The sequence below is a fragment of the Aptenodytes forsteri genome, unplaced genomic scaffold, assembly GCF_000699145.1.
Source record: "Aptenodytes forsteri isolate BGI_AS27 unplaced genomic scaffold, ASM69914v1 Scaffold127, whole genome shotgun sequence".
Lineage (NCBI taxonomy): Eukaryota > Metazoa > Chordata > Aves > Sphenisciformes > Spheniscidae > Aptenodytes > Aptenodytes forsteri.
The window spans coordinates 522,539-549,998 of NW_008794711.1; the positions used below are offsets into that span (position 1 = coordinate 522,539).

Consider the following 27,460-nt stretch of genomic DNA (forward strand, 5'->3'; position numbering starts at 1 on the left):
AGCCTCCACCATGTTGCCCGGCCGCGGTTCACCTTGGCCGCGCGGCTCCTGCGCCGTCCGTACCTCTCCTCCTCTCCCTTTTATTTCATGTTTATATTTTTAAACCCCTCCATGTTCTCCGTGCCGGCGATTTCTGGCTCGGCATCGCCTCCAGCCCGTGCTGGGCGGAGGGGAAGGGGCACCTACCTGGGGCATGGCCTGGGCGGCCGCGGGAGAAGGGGATGCCTGAGGTGGGCACCTGCGGCTGGATCACCTGCCCTGCGAGGCAGAGACACCGATGGGGATTTATCCGTGGGGGTGTGTGTGGGGGGGTATTTTTTCTGTTCCATTGAGGTAATCTATTTTTTTTAATAAATTTTTTTTCTTTAATCTGAAACAAAATGGGTGGCAGAGTTGTAAGCTTGCAAATGGGATGGAGAAATGCAGGTTAATTCTCCCCTGGTCCTGAAGGGGTGGCCTCGCTTTCTTGTCTGATCCCGTTCTCGTGATACGCTTTGAGGCTTTTTTTTTTTCCTTTTTATTTATTTGTTTGCTTTTTTGGTTGGCTTTTTTTTTTCAGTGCAGATCGAGGCAGCAAATATTTGTTTTCCGCTTCTGACTTGCGAGCCCCGTTCAGTATCGTGCGTGGTTTTCTTTTGTTTTAAGGTACATTTTGGGTAGAAATAAGTGATGTAGGTAGCACAGAAAAATGCCCAAACAAAGCTTGTTGAAAGCCTTCGATTAGGTTTCCTTACATAACGGACAATGACTACCTACCTACCTATATCATGCTTTTCTGTTATTAGTTGCTTTTGCCTTTTTTCATAAAAGATGGGAATGCAGGCAGAGGCTTGTACAGTTTCATTCCTGCCCTCTCATTTTGAAGCCGTCGTTGTCATTTTGTAGACTGGGAAGACAAACACTTAACACAGTTTGGGGTCCCATGCAGCGTGTCCCTTAACCTCACCAGGTAAGTGCAGGCAGGGGCTGACCCCAAAAGGGAGCTGCAGGCAGAGCCGGTAGAAGATTCTGGCAGGAAAGGGAAATCCCCAGATGTATTTAAGACAAGGTAAAGACCTCGCCCATTAATTTTTTCCATCTTATCATTTGCCCCACGCAGCTGACTGTCAGTATGAGTTTGGTGCCAGGTAAATGCTGGGCGCTCTGTTGCTGTTGAACTTGACCAGCTGAAATAAAAATGCCAAATGCTCTGTTTTCATGGGGAGCTTAATATGTCTGTGTATCCTCACTGCAGCGCAGTGTTGCCATACTTGAGCAAGCTTTAAATTACCCAGTTTAAGCTTAAAGAAAAAAGCTGGTTTGGGTAGTGGTTTTACTGGCAGCTGGAGTTTGATGCAGGTGGAGAAGCAGAACAAATACTAGAGCAATTAGCTGCTGGTGTGCTGCACGCTGCCAGAGCTAGACTTAATGCTGTACACCTTGATCTGCCTGGTGATTTCACTATAGATAAAGGATTATCACAACAAGTAGCTCACGGTAGTAAACTGGAAAATAATCCTTGAGATACGTAGAACAATTGGATTGGTAGTTGATGAGCTCTTAACAACCCTACTCCTAGAGTCATGATCCAGATAGCTTGAAATTAGAGCAGTATTAACATGGAGATGCACTGGAAGAAATTCAACCTTGGGCTAGCAACGAGGTTAAACTAGCCCTGAGATTTTTATCATGGATTTAAAAAAGCCTTTGGCTTTAGTAAAGATGCAGATAGGAGTTGAAAATGTCTTGTCAGAGCCCTGGGCATAAGGGAATGAGGTAAGGACTGCGATTCTCAAGGGTGGGTTGTGCTCCTGCTGTTCCTTAATAGGCCGCATTGATATGGTTTAAAATCCATCCCAATCTGTCACCTGTCTGGAAGCCCTGCTCTTAGCTAGGCTTAGATTTGGTGAACTGCTTTCTCAAGGCACCTGGCTCTCAGGTTGAGTAAGGGGCTGGATGGGAATAAGGGTCTTTGAGTACGGGCCTCCTGCTCGTTTGCATCTTCAGTAAGGAAACAAATCTGAAGGAAAAAACAGCTTTTCAAGTAGTAGGATAATTTGGGCTGCAGGTTGATGAATATTTCCTTTGGTGACAGCACCAATTTAAGCAGCCCCCATCCATCACCGGCTGCACACTCCCAGCCTTGCAGTGACCCCTTGGTGGTGCTGGTACCCCTGTATAGGTGGCTGCTCAGTCAGTGAGGTCAGGGAGCTTTTTTGGGTTAGCCCACAAAAGCCATGCTTTTATATTGACAGCAGATCTGTTTGGAGAATTTTTACCTGCTCCTTACCCTCCCTGAGCCACGGGTAGACCTGCCTGTACATCCCTAAGGCTGTACTGAGTGATGTATGCATACGGGTTTTTTTAAAGACTGCTAATGTGAGAATTTCTGTCTTCTGTAGTTGAAGCTAACAGGGAGTTGAATTCTAGTGGAGGAATAAAAGTCGTGTCTTTGTTGGTATTATTTGGTTGGAGACTATTTTCTTCGGGGGGAGCTTAAGATAATGGCAGTGTTTGAGGATTTTTTTTTTTTTTCTAACAGAAAACTTCCTGACTGTGGATCTTCCCCACGTTTGTTTAGAAGAGTCTGTAGAAGATGCTGCATTTGTATGCAGTTACTATTTCAAAGGTTTTAAATTAAACCAAGTTGAGTTTTCTTTCTTTGATTCTATCAGTGTGTTTCTTTTTTTTTTTTTTCTTCCTGGTATAGCTAAATCTGTCAACTTCCTCAATATAGTGGACTTTCTTATTGTGCTATGAAGTGGCTTTGTTGTGCTGTTTAGGTTGATCGGAGAAAGTTGAAAACTAAATGGGTGCAACTTTACCCATCTTCAGTATGGATTCCTCCAGAAGTGGCTGTTAAGCTGCTCTAATGTCCTAATCTGAACTGCAGCAGTTAACCTCTTCTGATCCTTGTGTGTACAAGGGGAAGTCAACTGGCATGCCCTCCTGAGCTATTCCAGTTCATAGCAGGTTACAAACCAGTGTCCCATGCAAGGTGATTTTTGGAAGATCTTGTTCTGCTGTAGCTGTTCCTGTCAGTGTCTTTGTGTGAACCACTTAAGAAAAATAGTAAGAAAACTCAAGCCCGAAAAGATTCTGTGGGGCCATTTCTTCAATAGATTTATTTTACTTTCGAACACTTCTTTACGCATTTATCCTTACAAGAGAAAATGCAGATGGCTGTGCGGAACGGTTTTTCTTCCATTGAAGATGATGGTTCATGTATTGCTGGAAAAATGTATTTGTATCAAGTGTTCTTATTTATGAAGCCTTAGTGGTCATGAAAAGGTCTGACAGCAGTTAGTTACAGTGTGTTTTATTTTACTTAAAAGCTGCAGGAAGAAAATATTGACAGTCAGGATGAGTAAAGAGATGCATCATGATGTAGTGTAAGGCAGGAATAAAATAAATCATTTAAAGTGAAAGCTATTTGCCATGTGTTCTAGCCATTCCCAGGGGTGAAGTGCATTAAGACATCGTGCTAACTTCGTGGTACTGCACATAATACTTCTATCAGTACTGGGGGGCATATTTTCTTTATGGCTAAATATTTTCAGTTGTTATGAGCTGTCTTATGACAATGTTTATTTGAAGGCAAAAAAAAAATCTGGTGATATTTGGCCATTTTCAGGTTATGGGAAGGAAATGTCTGCTATGTGAATGCTCTCCTATTAGAGATGAATCTAAATGCGGATTTCTTGCCATGGTAGTTTGGCCATGAAAGGAGTAGAACTGCCTTCTTGGGAAAGGGAATTGGGGTGTTGAAACATCGCTGGCACTTGGTGGGGAAAGGAAGTAGGAGAGAGAACTAGTCTTCTAGTTAAGAAGCCTCCTGCTCCTTGCACTCAACGTTAATCTTGGCCATTTCTGTTGCCAAACATAGCAATAAAAATGTGTTTGGCATCAGAAGTACAGTGTGCGTAGCGATGCACTATGCGTCTCCCCTGGTTTTCTAATCCAGTGCGCTCTCAGAGGTTTGATTAACTTATTTCTTGGTACTGAATGTTGTCATCAGTCTAGTAAATGGTGAATCATCATTCGCCTTGGGTCTGCAGAGAACTGTGACTCTTTTCTTGGCTGTGCTGTGGCCCCACAGTAGAGTTGGGCCAAATGGGGTTTGAAAGCTCTGGGTTCGTTTCGGGAAGGACGAATTGGCCGCCGAGGTCCCAGCCGGGCTGTTGCAAGGGAGTCCCAAAGCACACGTTTTGGTTGTCTCCATCCTGTGCAGCAGGAACATATTGAAATCCTCCCTATTCCTTATCCGACAACTCCATTCATTATTTGCAGAGGAATGGCTGGGCTTGAGGCAATTGTAAAACTAGTCTTTTTATAATAGACGGGTTTATAATTAGAAATTCAATTATGTAAATCTCCTTGTGTCTCAGTTCTCGGGCCAGAAGTTGAAAGCGCTAGTTATGGAGGGTGGGAGGGGAATGCACTTACCATCCAAGTGTCTGGTCTTACTTTTTTTTTTTTTTTAATTTGAAAAAAAACTACCTCAGGAGAGAATAAACTTTATCCTATTCTGGTGACAGGGAATTTCTGTAATTTCTTCTCACCACGTTCAGGCAGTCAGGGTGTCTTATTCTTCCCCCAAAGCCTGCGTTACTAAGCATGTAATAAAATTGACGTGTATTGGTAAGAGTGTGTCACATGGACCTTAGAATGATGGTATAGCTGGATTTTAGCTTGTGTATTATGGAGACTGATATATCTTTCTCCTCTGAACGAGTGATGTTTTGATCTTGTACTTGCGTCAGCAAAATGCCTGAGAAAACCAGCTCTGTCTGATAGTGGTATTTTTAGGAGCAGATGGGAGCAGATTAGTCCAGTTGTAATTGTGTTAGGGGAGCTGTAAGTAGCAGCACAGTACCTGCGAGTATTTTTGAACTTTCAGGCTTTGTGTGATATGAAAGCAATAACTGAACTTGTTTATGTGTGTTTAGATTTAATCAGCATTTGCTTGTTATCTCCTTTGTGATAAAAGGGACTGTTTTAATTTGGCACCCATTTCCTTTACACTTGCTTTAGATTAAAATTGCTTGAAGTATGGGCTCAAATATAAATGGTGAAGGAGAGATTGACTCACCATTGTTTTGTTTTTGACTGTTTTGAAATGTAGTGACTCACTGAATGGATTTCAAATGGCTGCATGTCCCCCAAATTTGTTGTCTGAATTTATTTTTAAATCAAACTGTTGCAGTGCTTGTGTCCTTTGAACAGTTGGCTGAAGCATTTTGAGAATGCATGGTAGACAGCAGTGCTGGCGTAGCAGGAAAGTAAGTAAAAAGTGACTTCGGGGGGGGGTTATGCACTTACATTCCTGGGCATTAACCTCATGTGTGGATGCTTTGAGTAGTTTGGGCTCTAAATGCAGCAACGCATTTTAATTGGATTTACTTTTATTTTGCATGGCCATGAAATGGCAGCCTAGGGCAATAAGGCCTATTTTAGGGGTATGCTGGCTATTAGTCCGCTTGTAAGATTGTAAAAGTTAAGAGAATAAAGTGCAGTTCGGAAGCTTTAATAGGAAGGTACCTTAAACACTTGGTCTACCGAGTGTGCTCTTAGCTGTGTTTATATGATGAGGCGGTTAATGTGCCGTTAGTGAATTTATCCCAGTCTTTCAGTGCCCTGGATGTCGTTGGTGACCTGGTGTTAGCAATGGGAAAGAAATGCTGGAAATCTTTGACGGCTGGAGTCTACCATTAAGCACATCTTTATTGAGCGCTCTTTCTTTTCTAGCACAGAAGTAGTGATCTGAAGGGTTTCTTTTTTTCCTGGCCTTGTTCCTCTTATCACTTAACCTGTATTGCCTTGTATTTAAGCATATAGCTCGGTGTTTCTGTTTTGTTGTGCTTTTAAAGAAAAAAGTGTGTGTGTCCTTATCAGTATTCAAGGTCATACGGAGTATCTCATAAAAAGAGACATGTGACTCCATGTCACGACTTTCACTTTCTGTGTAGAAGCTTGGAATGGAAATAAAATGCTGCACTGCAAAGTTAGGAACCTCTTTCTTGTTTTGTGGGCTGAATAAAACAAAAGTGTCCCAGAGCTAATAGTGCTTAATGGACTGTGCTGTGATAAGGTTTGAATTCCAACGGAGTCTTTGAATCCCAGTGGCAGGAAAATAAGTTCGTAAATTCTACAATTTTTTCTCTGTTTATCACTTGCCCTTTGTGTGGAGAATCCTGTCTTCAGACCCTTACCACACCTGAGCAAAGAAAACACATCCTTGTTTTTGCAGACGATGTACTCTAAAGCACCAGCTGCTTCGCAAGTTGTAGCAGCTTTTTTTTTTTCCTTTTTCATTTTTTATACAAAATGAATTGTTTCTGAAGGTTGAGCTAGATGTTCCTGCATTTGTTTGGTCATATTTTAACAGATTGGAGTTTTTGATAAAAGCTTAAAGAGTACGGTTTCCTGATGAGCATTTCATTGTATAAAGGCCAAACCAAAGGAATAATTGGGATTCAGACTGACAAGAAAGAAGTTGGAGTTCCTGGTCCCTATTCAGTAGGATCAGACTGCAAGACATAATTGCAATATTCTCATACTGTTCTGTGTCGTTTCATATCTGGGAACAATAACAGTTATCAGCCGTTTGCTGATATTGGAAGTATGTATTTGCATGGGTACCATTTAATTTTGTGTGCGGAATTTTGGGAGATTATGCTGAGCATAATAGTTATTATCAATATAATTTTACAGGGCTCTGTTCTGGTTTATTCAGGCTGTTAGACACTTGTTCATAGAATCACAGAATCATTAAGCTTGGAAAAGACCTCTAAGATCATTGAGGCCGACCGTCAACCCAACACCCCCATGCCCACTAAACCATGTCCCTGAGCGCCTCATCTACACGTCTTTTAAATACTTCCAGGGATGGGGACTCAACCACTTCCCTGGGCAGCCTGTTCTAATGTTTAACCACTCTTTCAGTAAGGAAATTTTTCCTCATGTTGTTGGTGACCTGTAGTTTATTTCAACTTACTAGTAGATGCTTTAAAAACTCAAACAAAAAAATTATATGGACGAGGGGGTGGCTTTTTTTTTTAATACCCAAGTGTTGTGTTTTTGTTGTAGTAAGATAGTGTATTTATTTATTTGCTCTAGCCAGAAACTGCAAATTGAATGGGAACAGCTCAATTTGTGCTGTATTCATTTCAGAACATAGAAAACAGAAAATCTGGCTTGGTACAAATAATAATCTGTACTGTTGACTGGCCTATGGCTTGAATTTTCCTGGATTGCTAGTTGCGTACTGAGGTCTATAAACAGAGTCGGCTTTTACAAGTCAGGCTTTCAAACGAGCTGACATTTTCATTGTCTGTCCATCTTGTTTGCAAATACCAGAAAAAGCAAAGGATGGAAGCCTGAGCTCTTTCGGAGATGATATGTGATCCTTCTCGTAAAAACATAGATCTAAAAAGCCCCTCCTGCAGAAGGGGAAGAACTCCTGTAATCTTGAGCCCTGGGCACTTGTAAACATCCATTGCTAATGAGTCTTCCTCTTCTTTGGAAGGGATCAAACACATTTAATGCTTTTCATGAAGATGCCTAATAAGGCGCAGTTGAATCAAGCAAAGCTGTCCATTAAGCCTTCTATTAAGTTTCTTAGTATAAATGAGCCTAAACCCAAAGTATTATCTGAGCTTTCCTCCTTGGTTGTTCGGTTTTGGTAAAGATTTTATGATCAGTATTAGCCCAATTTTTAATTTCTCTTAGGTGCACTGTTCCTTGCTTTCTAAACCCGCTGAATCGTAGACCAGGGAACAGCGCGCCGAGTGTATTAAGATCCAAGTCTAATTACTGTTTTTGTTCTGGAGGCTGTTGTGACAGATAATGTTTTGTTGAATGGCAGGTAATAGATTTATTATGGAGACAGCACAGCATGTGGGTACCTTCAAAGAAGACTCTATCTGTATTGGTCTTTTCTCCTCTTAATTATTCAAATGGAAAATTTTGTTTGAGGGCAAAATGTATGCCTAAATGATATTACTCCAAATAGTAGCAGCAAAGAATTCTCGCATTTTAAGCAATGCCGATTAAGTAAGAATAATTGCGATTTTTTTTTTTTTTTTTTTGTAGTGCTATACAGAAGTAGTGCTACAGACATCTGCAAAAGAGCCCTGAAGATGAAGGAACCAGTAAGGTACAATATTGAAACCACAGTATATTGGCTAAAAAAGGGTTGTTTTACTGGCAAAAATCACAAAAAAGTATTCCACTAAATGTTGCCAAAATGCTTTTTTTGTAAAAGGCATGTCTTGCTGAAAAGAAAAAGCTTTCCTTCAATAAACTATAGCTGGCATAAATATATCACATTACAAGTAATGTGAATTCTGTCAAAATATTACAATTTTTTGTGCTTTTCCTGAGCAATCAGTTCGGTATTAAGTGGACTGTTCCATTTCTGTCACTTCAGTCGGAGAAGAATTCACTTAGCCTTCTTGAACGGTTTTGTTGCTTGTAGGGATATTTAATGCATTAATATATATTTAATGCATTCTTAATTAACCGCTTACGTATGGAGAAAAATCTTCAAAGCTATTAGACTAAATTACATCTTGCCTCTCTGTGTGGTAACATGTTATATGTCGTACAGGTTAGATGTCAGCTGGGTTTCAACAGGTCCTAGTTACCTCCAGTCTCTAGTAATTGTCCCTGTGGAGTCAGAGGACTGAACCGGTGGCGTAACGTTAACTTCTTGAGCCGCAAGCAAGATATACAAATGCACGTTTATAAGGAAGTAGATCACGACTGCTGTGCATGTAAACACTTTCACCTAAGCCTGCCTGAAACATGAGTACGGGAAGTTAACCAGCAAGTCTGGTTAAAGACACGCCTGTCTCTATAAACAGTTCCAGGCCCGTTGTGAAATTAATAAATTAGTAATTGGTTGGCTTAACGTGTGGGAATCGAATGCAGGGTTGCATGCAGTTGTTTAGTGTGTGGGCAGAGAGTAAGTAGTGCTGGTTTAACTTAAAAATATTAATGGGAATAATGACTTAATTTTTCCCCGTGGCTATGGCTATGGGAAACCAAGCTATGCTTAGTGACCAAAGCTCATGGGACAAACAGTCGGTCAACAGTTATCAGTAGTAATAAAAGCATTTATCTATTACTGCTAAGATAATTAATAGCATCTATTACTGCTCTATGGCACCAGTAGATGATCTGCTTGTGCCCTGCCTTTTGCCAGTTCCAGCAGAAAGAAATTCTCTTGCTGTTTTGGGGGTTGGCTCCACATAAGGACTTGGGGCCTCTAAAGCCCAGCACCGTGACAACTTACTTCTGGGAAGGTATTTGAGCAGATGTGTCAGGATTGTGCTCCCAGCAGTCTGAAGCCAGAAGATACTTGGCCTGCAGAACCGAGGGTACTGTGTAACACAGCAAAGGCTGCCTGCACAAAAGCACACGAAGAATCATGCTGTCTCTCCCCCTCAGCGCTTGGAAGCCTTGAAATATTTCCTCTGCAAGTGGTATAAATTTGCTGATTATTCCCAGGAACGATTTCTTGAAATAATCTTGAAGGAATGAAAGGTCACTGAGCAAGGAGGGCATAACTCTCCCAACTGGATAATTAAAAAGAAAATTAAAAAGTGTGCTAAGTTTGAGATTGACTTGTGGCCATGCTTTGAAGATTAAAAGGGCTTTTTCATTTCAGATGAAGGAGGTTAGGATTGGTGGGAGGAGGAGTTGCGGCTGCTGGAGCAGTTGGGCAATGCTGTGAAGCTGCGTTCGCCGTTTGCTTACTGAACTATGAACAAGATAGCCACACTTCTGTTCAGTGATCCTGGTATCTGCTCTTTTTCCCCCTGTTTTAAGACACTTAGTCTTGCAGCTAGAGTTTTCAACCTGGCTGCTCACTATTTAGTGCAGGTAGATTCTTAGGCATCTGAGCAAATGGTGTATTGAGTTCAAAACTGTATGAACGGTTTTCGTATAAACATGTTTTGCCTTTAGGAAATGAAAATAACAGCAACTTCAACAAAAGGATAGAACTTTCCATGTTCTTTGCGCAGCCTGTAGCAAGATCAGTCTGCTGGTTTTTTCTGTACACAAATTTAGCCTGCACTTTTGAAAGTATTTGCAGTCACAAAAATAAGATATATGGGGGGGAGGGAAGAGGTAGATAAAGCTAAAGCATGAGTGTGCCAACTAAACGGTAACAGCAAAATAATGCCAAAGTAATACCAAAAAATTACAAAACTGCAACTTTAGCAGGTAACACCAACAGATGTTTCAAGTCTAGACTTAGTATATAAATTTGCATATCCACTCTGTTTTGTGATCTGCGGCATTGAATAGCTCAGCGCTGTTGGGCTGATCATGGGGTTTTGCTCGTGGCTAGAACCCGTGAGTGCACCTAGGATGTGCTTCTGTGGTCTGATGTTTGAGAAATGAAGAGATTGAAGTCGTAGATGTGAAGTCTAACTATAGAGTTCCGGTTTGTAGCTTATTAGGTGTAGGGTTATTAGGTCAGTTGTGTGTTGTTCCCTTGGCTGAGTTATTGCATACTTGAGTTTGGGCCGTATACTGTCTTCTTCTAAGCATATGTTGAAGTTGGCAGCGTTTCCCCGGGTGTCTGGGAATACGCGAGGGTAATGATGCTTTAAGGGTAGCAACCTTGCATGGTGCTATGTTGACCAACAAACAGGTTTTACTTTTGTCAGTTCTTAGAAGAAAAATTATTTCAGCTTTTGCCTTTAATTACAAGCATACCTGGAGGTCCAGGAAAGACACAGGCGTCTGACTTACTTTATGGACATGGTGAATACAATAGCAGGTCACAAAAAGCGCGTCCCTTCTCCATTAATTTTTGAAGCGCTTTGATCTGTGCCTGTGGAGTATATGGCTTTGGCTTCACTACTCTTTTGTTGTTGTTTTTCCTTGAAAATGATATCTTATTTCTTGCCCAGAAATCAGCCATAGGTATTTTTAAAGGCACTTCCATCTTGTAATTACTTCTTTACGTAGAAGAACTGTTGGTCTGCTTTGATGTACATCTCAGACCCTAGATTTTTCTTACAAGTATTTAAAAATACACCGTTGCAGGAAAAGTTCTAAGAAACACTGTAACACAAGCTGTAACTGAATTCAGGATTTAAGAAGAACAGAAGTTGGGCACAAAGCATTGCATTCTCTGACTGGAATAACGTGGACTGCCTCTAGGTATCCTTTCTGTTCAATGAGAGGGGTGTACATTTTAATGGGTTGAGTCACGTACGAGGGGTACATGTAAGTAGTACCCAGGACCATGCATTGCTCATTGGATTAAACTGTAAGCTTTAAAAGCAATTTCAGTAATCTTTGTGTCTATTTGATACAGCATTAGGGAAGAGAACAGTAGATGTTTTCATATTAAAGCATATCTGCTGGTAAGTGCTTTTTCAAGGAATTTATAATTCAATGGATTTATAAATGTCTCCATAAGATCAAACTTAATGGCTTAGTCTTTCTGCTGTTCCAGGTTGTGGGTGGAAGTGGATCTATTTATTCTACTAATATGTGATGCTATTTTCTTGTGTTTGCTGTATTATGTGAAGTGTATTCTGGAAGATGTGCATGGGAGTCTGCTGTATAAATTGAATCTCTTCACTGATGTAAAAGCTGACGTATTTGTTATGACTGAGGTAGGAAGATTACTTAAATTAGGAGATTGCTACAAAAATGGAGTCGGGAGACTCATTTGGCCATCATAAATGAGGCATCCTACACCTCACCCTCCTGATGAAACAGGATGTTCTTGCAAAGAAGGTGCGCCTTTTTCTGACAGTATTGCTCTGAGAAGGGTGCCTTGAATATATGAAGGTTCAAAGGAGGGATTTAGTTACCAGGTGTTTGTGGTCACTGGGTTATATTATTATCAGTTTTAATGGTATGAGATAACCATTGTGTGCCATCCTTATACACAAGACACGGTTTTCAGTACAGTGGAAATAAGTGACTTCAGAGAAGAATTTTGTCCTGACTCCGAGTGCTGCAAAACTAGGGAGGATGGCCTCAGAATAAATATTCAAACTCGGAACGTTGCCTGTAAATTGTCAGTTAGTTTACCAATGTGTGTCTAACAGCAAACATTTGTAATTTGACTAGGGCACTCTGAAGTATTTGTTTCATCCTTAAACTGAACACTGTATGTCTGAGAAGGCAAAAAATTGGATTTTCTCATAATAATCAGCAGTGAACTCCTCCTAGAAGTAACATTCTCAAGCAAGAGAAATGCTGCCATCAGTTTAAATTGCAGATATTAAGCAGCTAATAAAAATGATGACTAGCTATGTAGGATCATCATGACAATGCTTACTGCACTGAAGGAGCAAGATAAATTGTCTACTGTGATTTCGCTTCCATCAATAAAGTACAGGGATACATAGAGCTTCTCATCTGTTTATTCCCGCCTGTCTTTCACAGTATTACGGAGTTTGAAGATGCACAGTAAAATATTCCACTGTCTTGAAACAGTAGTCACAAGAGTTATATCTTGAATTAACGTTCATCTCAAGTATGGCAGTGATTAAGTACCTGTTCACTGCAAGGAATTTTAACCAAACAACCTGCGATTAGGTCTGTCCAGACTGTCGATCATGGAAGCTGGGTTTTAAGTGGAGGCATCCAGATTGGTAGGTGGTTTATTTGAACTCAATTTTTGAGTGTAAATACTAAGCAATCAGAAATAAATCTTATTAATGATGAAATTCTCCACTCACCGGTGATGAACTTTGGAGCAATTAATCTTAATTGTAAGGTAAGTAGGCAAGTTTTGTTTAATTGGATACTTAAGTAATGTTACTTGCTTTAAACTCAATTATACTTTGAACTTTGATATTCAGGGCAAGCAGCATTTGAGTCCCTGGCATTTTTTAATGCAACTATTTTAAAAAAATAATTCTGGACATTGGAGTAAAAAAGCAAGTGGCTTATTTCTTTCAAAACCTTACGTTTTTTTCTTGCCATTGATCACTTAGTCCTGTACCTCCCTGTGAGCACATCAAATGCCTTGAATCTAAAATAATTCCCAGCATATTCCTCAGAAGTATTGTAGATGAGTAATCTTACAGGCAGTCTGTGGACCTGTGGTACAGCAGTTAATATTTTATGGTCTTAAAACATAAGATATGGTGATGCTTGCATTAAGGGCTGTAAGCTTTCTCCATATTGAAATTAGGAGATGTTTCTGTTTGTGAAACATTTGGAATTCAGACGTAAAGAGCAAAGGAAAGAATCTAATAATTGGAAAAGGAGCAAGTGGAGGAAGAAACTTTTCAACATCTCTTTGCGGTGGAGATTAAATGCTGGAACATAATGTGATTTTATATATGCACACGTTGCATAAAATAATCAGTGGAGATAATTGGCTTTCTTCCATGCATTCTTAGTAAATGATGAATAAAGAGTATTGCACGTAATAAGTGTCAGCTTTCAATTAAATGCACCCTATTCAGTAGTTGGTTCTTTGATGCAGGAACAAGCACATGCCGATTTCTGATCTGCTGATCTGCAGCTTTCAGGTCTTGACAATTAAGCAAGCTTCAGCGGTGTATGACAAAGTTTTAAACTTGCATAATGCTGACTTTGCTCATTAAGCGAAGGGAGCTAGATGGCGCCATTGGCCTGTCTTTTGCCTCCACAAATTTGGGTTCAAAAGGTGCATTTCAGGTAAAGTGAGCTCATTAGTCTGCCCTACTCTTGGCATACTCTTGGACGGCTCTCAGTTGCGTGCAAGTGGCAGAGACGCTGCCTGTTAATGTGGGCAGTGCCTGGTAGTTGGGTGCTACTTTCTGGTGGCCTATTTTAATTATCACTTACGGTATCAGTTGTAGAAGAAGTGATGGTGTCTCATTAATAGTGCAAGCACATGATGTATTTGGAGAGGTAATAGCTTTCCTCGTAGGGTAAGGGGATGGTGTACAAACTTGGTGGCAAGAGATAACTTGAGGCAGGGGCTGTGATACGAAGAATTATGAAGTGATGTTTAGAAGTGCAAGGGCAGCCTTAAGACAGTGTTGTCCTGCAGAAAGAGAGGTAGGTCAGGGAGAGAAGAAGAGATTGATGTGGAAGGACTGCACGTTAATTAATCTTTTGTTGTTGTTGTTTCAAGTCTCTCACTTCTATTCCTGCGTCCCTTTCCATCTCACTTTGCTTTGTGGCCTTAACATCACTGTTATGCAGCATTTTCCGTTAGGAAAGTGAATGAGCCCAGCATAAGTTGTATTGTGTTCTGTCAGTTCTTGGTGAGGTTGTGGATTGCTAAACCTTGTCCTATGGAACAGAGCTTTGAGATCTGGGACTTCTTGAAAACTGGCTAATTGCTAACAAAAGTATTTCCATGGAAGTTGCACAACGGAGGCTTATGGAAATGCTAACTTGGGGGAGAAAATCCCAATCCTGATTACAGCTGGTGGAGTCAGGCATGTAAATATTTATGCAACTTGAATTTTGGGGGCCCCAGCTGGGTTTTCCCCCTATAGTGTTGCAGGTTATGTAAAACACTTGAACCTCCTTGTTCGGGTTGATCTGTATGCACTCTGCTGTTACTCAGAGAGACTGTCCGTTCGCTTACTTTTCGTAACTATGGTAGAGGCGTGTAGTAACAGTTTATGACCGTGTGGTGTCTTCCTGCATTTCAGCCGTTGTGTAATGCGCAGAGATTGTGATTGGGCACAGTACAGTTATACAATGCAGTGAGCCCAACCAGATTATAAAAATCCTCCTTCGGTATGTCTGCATCCTTTCAGGCTGCGGCTTGCAACTCGAACTGTTGCACTGAGCTTAGACTGGAAGAAAGGCAGTGGAGGAACTGGCTGAGACGGTCTCTAGAAGTTGGTACAGGTTTCTGGAGGTAAGAGCTTCTTTGAATTCAGATGTTAATGGGGATGATTACAAAAATCCAACTGCTTTAACATGGGCATTATTAAGTAAGAAAACTTAAACCTTACAAACTCAGGTGTTTCATAACTAAGTTTCAATATAGTGAGGATTTGAGGACTTAATTTTTCATTTAAAAATTGTTATCACTGTAAAGAGAGACTCAAAAGTATTTACCCTCTTTCCTGTTTACCTCTAAACTTTGGCTTCCTTTTAATTTTTAAAATGGGAGAAATTTATATGAAGTTTAGGTAGTAAAAAAGAGATTTTAAGAATGCTGCATCTTGGTTAGTTTTTGAAAGTTTCTTGAATTCCAAATCTTTTATTAAGTTATGTTAAATGGAAGGGAAACGTTTATTTCAAGACAAGCCTAATAGATCAACTCGGTATAAACTTTTTCAATTGTGTAATCAGGTACTGGTTTTATATTGCTTACTGGACTAAAATTGTTCTCTTTCAGCAAGGAGCGAGTATCTGTTTCAAAACTAGACGTAGGAATGCCTAAGCCTTTGGAAAAGAGCTTCATATTCAGAGTTGAAGAAGTTGGCACATTACCCTGATTTGCTTAATAAATGGAATTTTTCTTAGATGAGTCTCTAATTCACCTTTGTTTTAATGTGATTAAGGTCTTGGGAAAAAAAAGTAGCTTTCATCAAAGTGCCAAGTAGAAGTACAAAGAAAGCTGAGAAAAGAACCAGTGTGTGCTCAGGTTGCTTTCTGAGTGCTGTGAAGGAGCTTAATGAACTGTGTATTAACATCCATAATAATGTGGAGGTATTTGAATTCTTTGATTATTAATGCTCCACAGGGAGACTGTAAGGACTGTGTATTATTAAAAATCAAGGTAATGTGTACCATAAACAGTGAGGGAGGTATACTGAGCTGCAAGTAAGTCTATAAAGTAGTGAGGTGTTTTATAAAGAACAGTGATACACTATTTCATTTTTGTTTACTGTGAGCATCATTGCTATCTAGAGAACACTGCAGGTGTCATTTGATATCAGTTGCTTGATATCAAGCTGTAAAATTGTTATCTCCTAGATTTTGCTTACGCTTCTTTGAAATGTAATCTCATGGCTTCTTCTGTATACTTCTTTCTTGGTTTCCTTGAAATGTAATCTCATGGCTTCTTCTGTAGACTTCTTTCTTGGCCTTCGTTAGGAGTCTGTTAACGCAGACCATTGTGTACGCATTGATGGGATCTCCTATGGAGGGCGGCGCACGTGTTGCACAGAAATTTGGCAAAACTGTTGTCTATTGGAACAATAAAATGAGAGAGTAATGGAGTGAAAGATGAGCGAGGAACGGCTTGACCAATAATGTTTTTGACCAAATGCACCTTCAGGTTGACCTATACTTACTGGAAATACTCATATTTCAGATATTTTTGTTTAGAATCACAGCGTAAATAAGCTCTTCTTTAATAATTTGAGTAAGCAAACATGTAGTTTTTGAAAGCTGTGAGATCCTTTGTTAAACGTCTCATTCAGTTGGATTTAAGTCCTCTTCTCAACAAGCTCATTCACACAGGAAGTTAATGAGATTTAGCTAATGTGCTTTAAATCAACAGAAGGTTTGAGCTCGGCGTAACTTTCCTGTGTGTCTTTGTGTAGACATGCCCTAATAACGTTGGTCAGTTGTTAAGACATACTATTCTGGATTGCAGTCAAAATACCAACTACTTAAAAATTCATTAGTGCCTACAAAGAAAGAATATGTTTGCGCTTTGAAGATGTACTTTGAAGTGAAGTGAGAAACTAACTCAGGACCGAAACTTCTTAAAATGACCATCAACTCTTGTTTTTTAAAATCTAAATGTTAGGAAGTTTGAGCATATTTAAAATAGCAGTACTTTGTCTGCTTCTACTGCAGGTAAAGGGAAATGATGTCTTTTTGTGACATGTTGCGTTACGAATTTGAAGTATACTTTTCTTTAAGTGTGGATGTAGTTTGCTCTTGAGTGGAGGGGGAAAATCTCTGTAGCGTTTAAGGACATGGTAGCAGTTCAGTGCAATTTCATTTCATGGGAAGGAATTCTGGGTGCAAGAGGCGCCTGGTAAAGACAAATCACAAGTATTGTTCAGACCAAAGAGGCTCAGTTTCAAAATAGCCTGAGGAAAAGCTCTACTTAAGACTAAAGCAGGAAGATGGTTTTTACATGTAGCAACAGAAGATGAAGCGCGGGTGCTGTGCAGCTTTTTTCACATCTGTAAGATGGCCAAAATCCCCTGGAAGGTGGAAAAAATGCCTTTTGGGCACACCTACGTATCTGGAACAGTTTGTGGGGTAGAGGACCTCGCGAGCGCCATATCCAGGTACCGATCTGGAGATGTAATACTCGTGGCCAGCACTGTGAAGCAGTTGAACTTGTGGCTGTGGGTCTGCAGATAGTACTTTGATTGCATCATGTTAAGTACTTGTTGGGCTTTATTAGCCTCACTGATGAGATACTTGTTGATGAATTCTTTGAAATGGGGAGGACTTTTTTGCTTTGTAGGAAAACATCGAGCAACTTTTTGGACAACTTTTGAGTAGCAAAGTTGCTAGTCTTTTGATCGCTTGTAATTTGGTCATTAATATTTTAAAACCCCTTGACAATGTATTGTTTAGTTTTTAACAATTTCTCAGAAACAAGTTTCTCAGGCTTACTGTATTTATGCTGTTAAATTGCAGATGTGAACAGCTATGGCAGGCAGGCTGGAGAGTGAAAGGGGGAGTCTTGTTCTAAGGTTCTTTTAGTGTTAAAAATAGCGTAACTCAGGACTTGTGAAAGTGAGGACACATGTAAATACAAACCACAGTGCCTGTGGCTCCCATCTGATGCACGGAAGACAAGGTGTTTCTAACAACAGGAAGAGGAGTCTTTGTTTTTTAATACCTTAATGGCACAAAATCAGTACAGAAGTTTTGTGCAACGGGCTTAACTAAAACCAATAGCAATCTGCAGAAAGCTGCTGTTCCATAATTAACTGGGAATTGCCTTGCTTTTGTGTTGAATTGTGTGTCTGGCCAGGGATGGCTGTACCCTGTAAGTAAACTTGTCTAATTGGAGCCTCCACAAAATTCCTTAATTGTCTGCATTGCCGGTCTTGAAAGCGCAGAAGCATTCCTGTTTCCCTAATCAGTTTGGTACAGTGTTTTGGTGAAGGGAGTTTCTTTCAAAACTTCCCTGATCTCTTGGCATCCATCCTGCCACCTTCTGCAGCCATCTGCATCTCCCTGGATACTCTCGTGCCGATCCGAGCCGTGCGTCTGCCTGTCCCCCTTCTCAGTGTCTATTGGTGAACGTTGGCTGGCAACCAAACTGTAAGCAGCTCTGTCCCGCAGCATGCAATTTCTCTTTAATATGTCCCTACTCCCGTAGAGTAGTATTAGCTGTTTGGGCTAAATGCACTTTCTTAAACTAAACAAAGTAAATGTGGTGCATTTGTTACTGGCTTAAATTCTTTGTAGCTGTCTGGCGCTACAGGAACTGAGAATTTATCTTTAGTCGCAGTCTACAGCGTGCCCTTTCCAGAAACAGCTCTGCAGTGCTCACAGTATTGGATATGAGCGAGTGAAGTGGATTTTAAAACTGGTTTTATCTTCTGCTCAGACTTGGTACATTTTGACAATAAAATATCCTGACGTGCAGGGAGTCCAGGTCCCTTTCCACATCTCTGTCATGTGTCTGTTGCCAAAAATATAATCTCAGACGTAGAGGATGCCTTGATTTGTATTTAAACGCATTGTGTGCTTGAGTTTCAGAGATGCCAAACACTTGCAACTGCCATTGGAGGTGGTGGAACTCCAGATGTACGGCTGCAGTTCAGGTTATTCATCTTAAGTGTTTCGAATTTATTTAGAATTTAGGTGAAGCTAACGTCAGTTGATGTAAGGTTGGACAACTTCTGGCTGAGCGTCATCTCTGCTTGCAGGAGAAAGTTGTTGTTATTCACATGAGTCTGACAGCTAATTACAAATAATAAATTGAAGATTATAATTAAGCTGTCACCTTAATTTGATTCTAATCTCCTTAGTGTATGCAACAAACTGAGCTCTTTTGGCTCTTCAGCCATCTGTAAAAGCCAGAAAGGTCCTGGGCTGGATCTGACGTTGTTCCTTCCTCGGGGTGGTGCGATACATGCTTACCAGGTGGCATACCTACATTAGTGTTCCTGGGAGTTTTTACATCAGTACGCTCTAAAGAACGTGCTGTTTCATCGCCACCTTGTTCTATAACCACGCCTGTTGTGCTTCCTTTACAAGTATTTCCCTTGCACGGCAGGGTAGGGCCACCGAATGTAGGTCAGTTCCTGATTTTCCATGGCGGAGGTGGAGAAGAGAGGGCCACAGGCACTGATTAACTAGTTAATTCTGTTTGACACTTCTACCATGCTAAGAGGTAGGAGGGGATACACTGACCTTTCAGACTAGCTAGGATTCTCCTTTCAACTTTTTCACCAGCTGGTTTACTTGTGTCCTAGACCTCCTCCAGCAGAACTTAGTGTTTGAGGGAAAGGAATACAGCAAACCGCAACTATAAGGTTAGCCAATTTCCATTTGTCTTTGCAGACAGTTCTGCCACTTTATAGAGTGGTAAAACATTTGTGATTGTCCAGCAGCTTCTGGTTGCGGCTGTGGTTTTAGGAGACCTGGTACCAGTTCTAAAATGCTGCGGCCCCATCATGCAAAGCAGTAAATCAGGCCGCTTAAGTTGTGTTCAAACTTTGTGCCCATAGCTCATGTTTATCTGCTCAGCTAGCTTTATGCTGGGTCAGCTGTCTCGTGTCCTCTCAAAGCAGCTGCACAAATCAATATGGAAAGTCTAAAGTGTTTTGGCTAACATCTTTATTTGGTGGGCCTGGCTCAGCTGATAGAAATTTGAGATCCATTTGGAATTTGGAAAGACCCTCATGGTTTTAGAAAGTTTTTGTTTTGAGTTTGGCAAATAAGGAAATACATAGAGCTGCTTCCCTCTTAAAGCTTCTGGGGAAAAAAGCCTGCATCGTTCTTACACTTTGCAAAAACAGTAATTTTCAGAGTTGAAAGTCATCGTGACAATCATGGGGGAACCTGAGGTCCAGACTAAGCTTCTTCCAAAGGGCTAACCTCTAGGTCTGCTTATTGTGAATGCGGGGCAATGAGCTTTATATCAATATATCCTGAACACATTATATCCTGAAGCATTGCTTCCCAGTTCTGGTGCTGCCAGTCTGACAGCACCTGACAAATTGTTGACTCTTCTAATGGATGTTTAAAAAAAACACCCCGAACAAACAGAAAAGTCCCAACAACCTATTGCCCCAAGCATGTTGCAGTCTGGAGGTCAGATTGTTTTTGTTTTCCCCAGTCTTTGCTTTGCCAAGCTCTGGATTCAAATGTTAAAGGCCCTCAAACAGAGCACTGTAGACATGAATGCCGTCACAGCAAATCTGAATATTTTTTTTTTATTTGTCTTTTGTAGTAGTTACTGGGTATTCTCAGACTAATATGAAAAAGTAAGGAACATTTTTAGTGTGGTTCAGCCAAAAACTGTATCACATGATCCTGCTTTTAAAGAAAAGAATGCATGCAAGGGAGAAGACGTATATATTACAATTGCCTACTCCTTTAATGAGGTTCGTGGTCCATTTTTCCTTTCCTTGTTAATAAGCTCTTCATGTATATCTGTATCTTCTGTCCTGCCCAAGTTAACTCCTGAATCTAGTAAGAGATGAGTTTTCAAATTATCTTTTAGACAGACTTGCATGCAGTTTGGTACCTTGTGAAACAAGCTTTTCGTGCAGCCTGTCTTGGTATATGGGCAGACTTCTCTGTAGGAAAACCTTTGTTGTATACTTCAGTGAATGTTTTTATTTGTGGTAGAGGTTCCAGAGTAATGACTTGCAGGCAGAAACTACAGGAAGAAAAAGAAAAGTACGTTTAATTACAGTCTTGTGTTGTACATCTCCATCTCTGATGGTTTTTATCTTTTTTTCTTTCAGTGAACTTTGAAACGCATTGTAACTTGTTTAAACAAAATAGGAGCTCCCTTGGTAAAACAGAAAATGTAGTATTAGTAGTCATGAAAATGCAAAGTGTAAAAGCTACCATGTTGTGTCAAACCAGACACTGCCATAGCTTTCTGTCCTGTCCCAATGGTACCAAATCTGGAAGAAGATCTGTGTGTCGGAGAAAAGGCAAGCATGTGGAAGATGCAGAGTGGCCTTTCCCTGGCTAGGAGGGTTTTCCTTTTGTGAACTTGCACCTGGACTATCCCCCTGCAGTAGGCTATTTGTCTGGATACTAATCTTATCTAAAGCATTGTAAACCCATGTCAGCTTTTGGCCTTCCTGGGTTAACCATGTATGAACACCGAAGATAATTTGTATAGAAAGAGATGAACGTTAATCAATATCCTGGTGGAAGTTTCACTTCTAGTCTTTCCATTTCATCCAAGGCGACAGATAGTTCAGTGTACTCCATGTACCTAGCTGATGTTGAATGAGTTTTATTTCTTTTTACATGACTTTTCAGCTTCTGATCAGTTAGATTTGTTACGGAGGGCTATAAAATGTCTGAGTCATCTTGTTTAGCTATGCTCAGTTGGTGGGATAAGAGGTCTGATAAAGAAGGATGGTATCTTTCAGATAACCTGATCTCCTGCTGCCTAAAGATTTCTGCTTCAATTTGACGCTTCTGATTGCACAATAAAAGTATTCTGAAAATCTCTGATTATCATCTGTGCCATTAAGTGCAAGTTTAATTGCTAAGTAGAAGCAAGAAGAGCTTGGAAATTTGTTCTTGTTTTCCTTGGACCGCCTGCCCCGACACATGTAGTGGAAGTGTTTGTGTGCATGTATATATGTGTACACAAACACATGCTCCCTCTCTCTAGGAAAAGTAGCACATGAGGCTTTTTTTGCCTGTTAATTTGGAGTCACTTGTTCGTCATCATCTGAGAACCCTCATCCAAACACTATCATTCTAGCTGTTGTGTTTCAGCTTGCAAGAATTAATACAAGGCACAGCTTATTTGCGTGCTCTCCTGATGTAATTCTCAAGAACAATTCCCGAGGAATGATCACGTCTCCTTTGAGAAGATAGCAGTCTTACTGTTTTGCAATGCGAAGTGAATAGGATTATATGGTCTTTCCTTTTGCATCGGTGGAGATGCTAGTTAATGCTAACTAAGAAGCTTATCGTGCCAGAATACCTTAAACCAGATCTCCTGAATGGCAGGTTTCCTGCTGGTGTAACTCTTACACTGGTGTTTTATTGGCATGGCTGCATTTGTTAGGGAGGTGTAATTCTGCTCTTTCCCTTTTCCTTTCCAATCTGAGATGATAAAGCTGCCAGAGTAAACTACGCCTGTCTCCATCACTGATTTTCTTGGAGAATAAAATATGTCTACATTGACAGAAAAAGGCAAATTCTTTTCTTTTCTTTTTTTCTTTTTTTTTGTGTGCTTAAAAAAAATTCCTCGTGCTTCTACAGTAAAAGCAAACAAAACCCCTCAAAAAAACCCCTCACCCAGACACCTCCACTGCCCCCCAAACCTTAAACTAGTATCTGTCTCTTCCTCCTCTCTAACCTGTTCACATCACCTCTCAGACCTGCATAGGCAGCTTTGAGACGAATGTTCCTATAAAGATTTGAGAAGGCATCGCCAGTTATCTGTGCACAAACTCAGAAACAGACAAACTAATTTAACGTTGCTGTTCATGTCTGGAGATTTGCGCTTTTGAAGGGAAAGTCTGTGGTTATTGTAAAAATGGGAATGCCTTTTTTTCAGAATGGCATGACAGTGAGTACTCAAACTAGTCTTCTCCTTTAGTCTTAAGTGCAAGTGAGAAATAATTATGCTATCTTAATATTTACTTTAAGAAACAAGTCTTAATTAAACCCTTATTTGAAGGCACTACTTTCCATTCCATTTTGATTTAATTAGGAGTGCTTCAAGGGTATCTCAGTGCCCAAGTAGTATTTCTTATGTACGTATGTTTTCTCTCTTGAAAAGTTACATTGCTGTGAAAGATTAATATCTCTTTCACCTGAAGTAACCAGAATTTTCTAGCAGATGGGCAATTAACAGCTATTAAGAGGTTCTAAAATATTAGTACTCTGTAATTTTTCAAACAGTCCTAAATTGCCCCTAGCAGAAGGGTCTTTGTCAAGTTTCATTATTATTGCAGTTATAGTAGACAATCAAGCTGCTGGCCATTTTCCTGAGCAGCATTTTGGAAGAGAGGCTTAAGAAAAACCCCAAACGCTACTTTTTTGCTTTCTAATATATACACAACTGTGTTTTTTGAATGTCCCTTAGCTGCATTTCCACCTCTAGCAATTAAGTTGAAAATGTCATTAACTTGCTTTTGAAGTAACGCCAGTGTGCAGTGGGTTTTGCTGCTTGATTGTGTTCCTGGTTTTGCAGAAAATTTCACTTGACGTGATTTTTAAAAGCCTATTTTTCAAGTTCTGTCATGTGCTTTCACCTGTAGCTTAGCTTGTTTCATCCACAGCTGTCTGCAGCTGCACTTTCTTTTTTGAAGCTCAGTAACCACAAGTTGCAAACCTTGGTTTGTTCCAGAATTTTCTATGCTGTCCTGTGGGAAGTTTAGGTTCAAATCTGTTAATTCACGTTCCATAGTCTTGGAAATGGAAAAAGTGTGGATGGCCATGGACTGGCAGGACTAATTCAAGGAGCAAATGTGGGAAAACTGTACTGTAGTGACCCATCTGGGAAAACAAAAGAGAACCAGTAAGTTGTACGATCTTTCCTGTTCCTGTGCCAAAATAGTCATACTAATTAAAATGCACTGTTTTATCCTGAAGCAGTTGCTTCAACATCATCAGGCAAATTACTTTGAACATCCCTCACGCAACTGGGATAATTTCGGGTAAGGGTGTTCAGCAGAAAGGGCTGTTTCTGTCTGTCTGAAATAGGCTCACTGAAAGTCAGGTGTGCTTCACTGTCCATCTAGTCTAAGCTTCCTGGATGCTTTTTATGTAAAAATAAGTTGGTTTAAAAGGAAGGAATTAGTTATACAGAGGTGAACTTGGGAGTAGGTCTACAAATTTACTCTTTGAAGAAGCACAAGTATTGTTTGCAACGGATGTTCAAATAGCAAGCTGTTCTACATCGCTGCATAGCTGGAGTACAGGCGTACTTTGTTCCCAAAAAGTTCTGTGGAAATGACTGTGAAATTGAAACAAAACCAAAGTTTCAATATACTGCTACTAATTGAAGACCACAAGAAAAGAATGAGAGAATAATCACAGTATTCCCATCCTGAAAGAATTTAAAATACTGTCAGCTTTGTCTTTAAATGGTAATCTGCTAATTATCAAATCAAAAAGGAATGATAACAGTTGGTGAGTCATGAGCGTGAAAGGGAATCAAGGCTGCGGGGCATGTGTGTTTGTACATATGTCTTAAATTAATTTTTTCTTGATTACTTATCTCTTCAATTCTAGGTGCCATTGATGCTAACGATACTTAAAAAAGCAACCCTAATGTCCCAGCTGGATTACTGAGCACTTTTGTGATTCCTGGAGGTGCTGCTGTTTAAATAAGAAATTGTCCTTAGTACTTGGCCTGTCATCCCAGAAGCATCTGCTTGGGTACTGTATGCAAGTCCTTGACATTCTGGAAACGATGGGGATTGGTAAGAATACCACTTCGAAATCAGTGGAGGCGGGAGGCTCAACAGAAGGCAAATATGAGGATGAATCTAAACATCCCACCTTTTTCACCCTGCCTGTAAGTAACACCTTCAGGTACTACATAGTCAAGCTCAGTGTGAATCAGTGAATAATGCTTTGTTCTAACCATGTTGCCTTTGTACAACCATGTTGTACAAAACCTTTATTTCCACAAGTAGTTAGTAAAACCTCTTTTGCCACTTGTTACTGTTCATGTATAAACATGGTCAGTTATGTTGTAATTAACTGTCCTACTGCAGAATGCACCAGCCCCCGGTATGTCCCGAGTTGCTTGACTAAGAGTAGCAGCAACAGCAAGGAAACACTTGTCTTCTTTTACTTACTCAGATTTTCAGTTGTATCATTCTGTTGTATGTGTCTGCCTGTTAAGAACTCTTCCAGTCAGGCTGCTGCTGGTTTCCCGCCACCCTCTGTTGACACTGTCCAGGCTTTGAGGAGCTGTATGTGATGTCTTTCACGTTTCTGTCTATTCCTAGACCTGCTGTTATAGACATGATTGCTTGCCGTGCTTGTAACGTTTTCTGACAAAATGTCAAAGGCTTGACAAGATGTCAAGTGCCAAGGGAGAAAACGGAGCGACATGAGGTATGATTGCAGAGAAAATGTGTATTTTTAAGAGCTTGTGTTTCTTTTTTTGTTTTATTTTTAAGGTCGTGATAAATGGTGGAGCAACATCCAGCGGTGATCAGGATACAGAAGACACAGAGTTGATGGCCATCTATACTACAGAAAATGGCATAGCAGAAAAGGTATGTGGTGGTATCCTTCTGGGTGAGAACCTGTTCTTGCTTTTTCAGTTCTATTATTTGTCCACACTAGTTTTACTTGACAGAGATTTTCTTTCTCTAATCAAACATGCTGACTTGCAGATTCAGATCAGGCTTGGGGGAGTTCTGTCCTCATGACTCTTCTGGTCACACATTTTAGTTGCAGAACGTGGGGAATGACTTAGCAAATGTTAGAAGCTGTTAATGCACTTTGACCTGCCACCGAAATTCATAATATGCAATTTTCTGATTTCTTCATTTCCATTGCCCTTTTGCATGGTTTCCCTGATAAGGTCCTTCTGTTCTGTTCTTCAGTTCTTAATTTTTTATGCATTTAGTCAAGTAAACTGGTGGTGTTGAGCACCTTCAAAAGTGGGATCTTTCCCACTTTCTTTCCCACTTTCTTCCAAGCTCCAACCTCATAAACCTAATTTTTCTAATCCTTTTTTCAAGTAAGGGGCTGCTTATTATTTAGCGACAGCTTTGTCAACGAAGTTCAGGTCTTTCATAAAAACCCTTGAACATTTTTCCTTAGGATAATGATGATTGTATCTTAGCTGTTCAGAAAGACCCAGTTGAGGCTTCAAAGGAGACCAATTTTGTTGTGATTTTTCCAGCTTTTTTCTCAATTCCATCGTTCCTCAAGCCTGTTCAGTAACAATCTTGCAAGAAGAGACAGTGTGAATCTAAGCTTTTGTTTAAAATAAGGAAGAGGATTACAGTAAATCTGAACAGCACCTTCTTCTGAAATGTTTATATCTAATTGGCTTTGTGGTTAAGCCTTATCTCCAAAAAGCCTCAATTTGACCAGATTTTTCAAATGTCTTAATTGAAACAAGAACAAAACTCTCTTGGTTCCAAGCAAGTGCAACATGGTGCTCATTTCTTTGAGGCTGTAACTTTTGTTGGGGCAAGGATGATACCAAAGGGTGTAGTTAAGGTTTTCTAACTCGGACATCAAAATTCACTTCTGAATTTCAGATTTAAAATGTACCCTAAACAGGTGATTCTGACAGAGGTCTTTTAGTGTTACATTTTAAAAGAATGTTATGAATGCGATGATGTGCCTTTGTGTACTCCCTCTCTTACAGATAGTCTGCCTGTATGTCTCGAATACATCTCTACTACCATCTTGATCATGCTGATATTTTAATGGACAAATTTTGGCAACTGTTGACATGCATGTCTGTGGCTGATTTTTGCATCATGCTCAGACTAGCGTGGAGAGAGACAATCTGATAAAAGCCTTGAGCAAAAGGTGTTGGGAAGAAATTGTGCAATTAAGATTAGCAATCTCTAGACGCAAAAGCATGTCTTCATGGCCTGTTTTTACCAAACGTATATTTTTCTCCCTTCCACTTGATCCATGTGATCAGAACTGTAAACAATGGATGAGAAGAGACCATGAGCTTTTACTCAACCAAATCTGCTTGGGTTAAAGCTTTGCTGTGGCTTACAATGAATGAACAGTGAAAGGAGGGGCTGTAGCAATTAACAGCCTCATGTATTAAGATAGTATTTCTGGTAATCTAGGCAAACCTCCTGCTTTTCACTTAAAATAAGTGTGTGCATGAAGCATGTTTGTTCTTGGCTTTTCATTCCTCTTGAGAGATCATTCACCAAAAAAGCAAACGAATGACCTTGAACAAAAAGCCTTTAACAAAGAGGACTGAAATGTACTTAATTGCTGGAGGATGCTCATTGCTTACATTGTCTCGCAATATTTGTTAGCTGAAACAATAAACTATTAGCCCAGATGAGAAATAACTGTATTGCTGCATCCCTATAAAATAAACAATACTATGTTGCTTACTGCTTAATAGAATTAATTTGACATGTTGTCAGCTCTTTATTCAAGGTATTTCTCTAAAGGCCTTATTCCCCACAGTTAATCAGTTTTCTTTTGGTCCTTCCCACTGGTACTTGATAACAGAGCCTTCATCTTGCACTGTTGTTGGTGTTTGGTTCTTTGGATTTTGGGGTGGGTTTGTTGGTTTGTTCCCTCCCCCCTCATTTTTGCTCCACCTTTATCTCTGTCTCATTTTTTTCCCCTGTTTATACTTATTCTGTGCTTTTGTTCATTTTTGTGTTGTCCCCCCTTTGGCCAATTAAAAATAAAAAAAAAAAAAAGAATTAGTCTCTGATCAGTA

The 27,460-nt window shown here is 40.1% G+C and overlaps 1 protein-coding gene across 2 annotated transcripts in view; it reads left to right on the forward strand.

The window, feature by feature from the left end:
* Nucleotides 1-14,782: 14,782 nt before the first annotated feature.
* SLC23A2 (solute carrier family 23 member 2) overlaps nt 14,783-27,460 on the forward strand; it is a 36,983-nt gene continuing 24,305 nt past the window's right edge. The window contains exons 1-3 of one of the 2 annotated variants that reach the window (XM_019470642.1): nt 14,783-14,830; nt 24,295-24,580; nt 25,194-25,292. In XM_019470642.1, the coding sequence (XP_019326187.1) occupies nt 24,449-24,580; nt 25,194-25,292 (231 nt within the window). In that variant the 5' untranslated portion in view covers nt 14,783-14,830; nt 24,295-24,448. Of the gene's footprint in view, nt 14,831-23,515; nt 23,579-24,294; nt 24,581-25,193; nt 25,293-27,460 lie in introns of those variants that run through there. The other variant, XM_009273796.1, reaches the window with a different exon arrangement.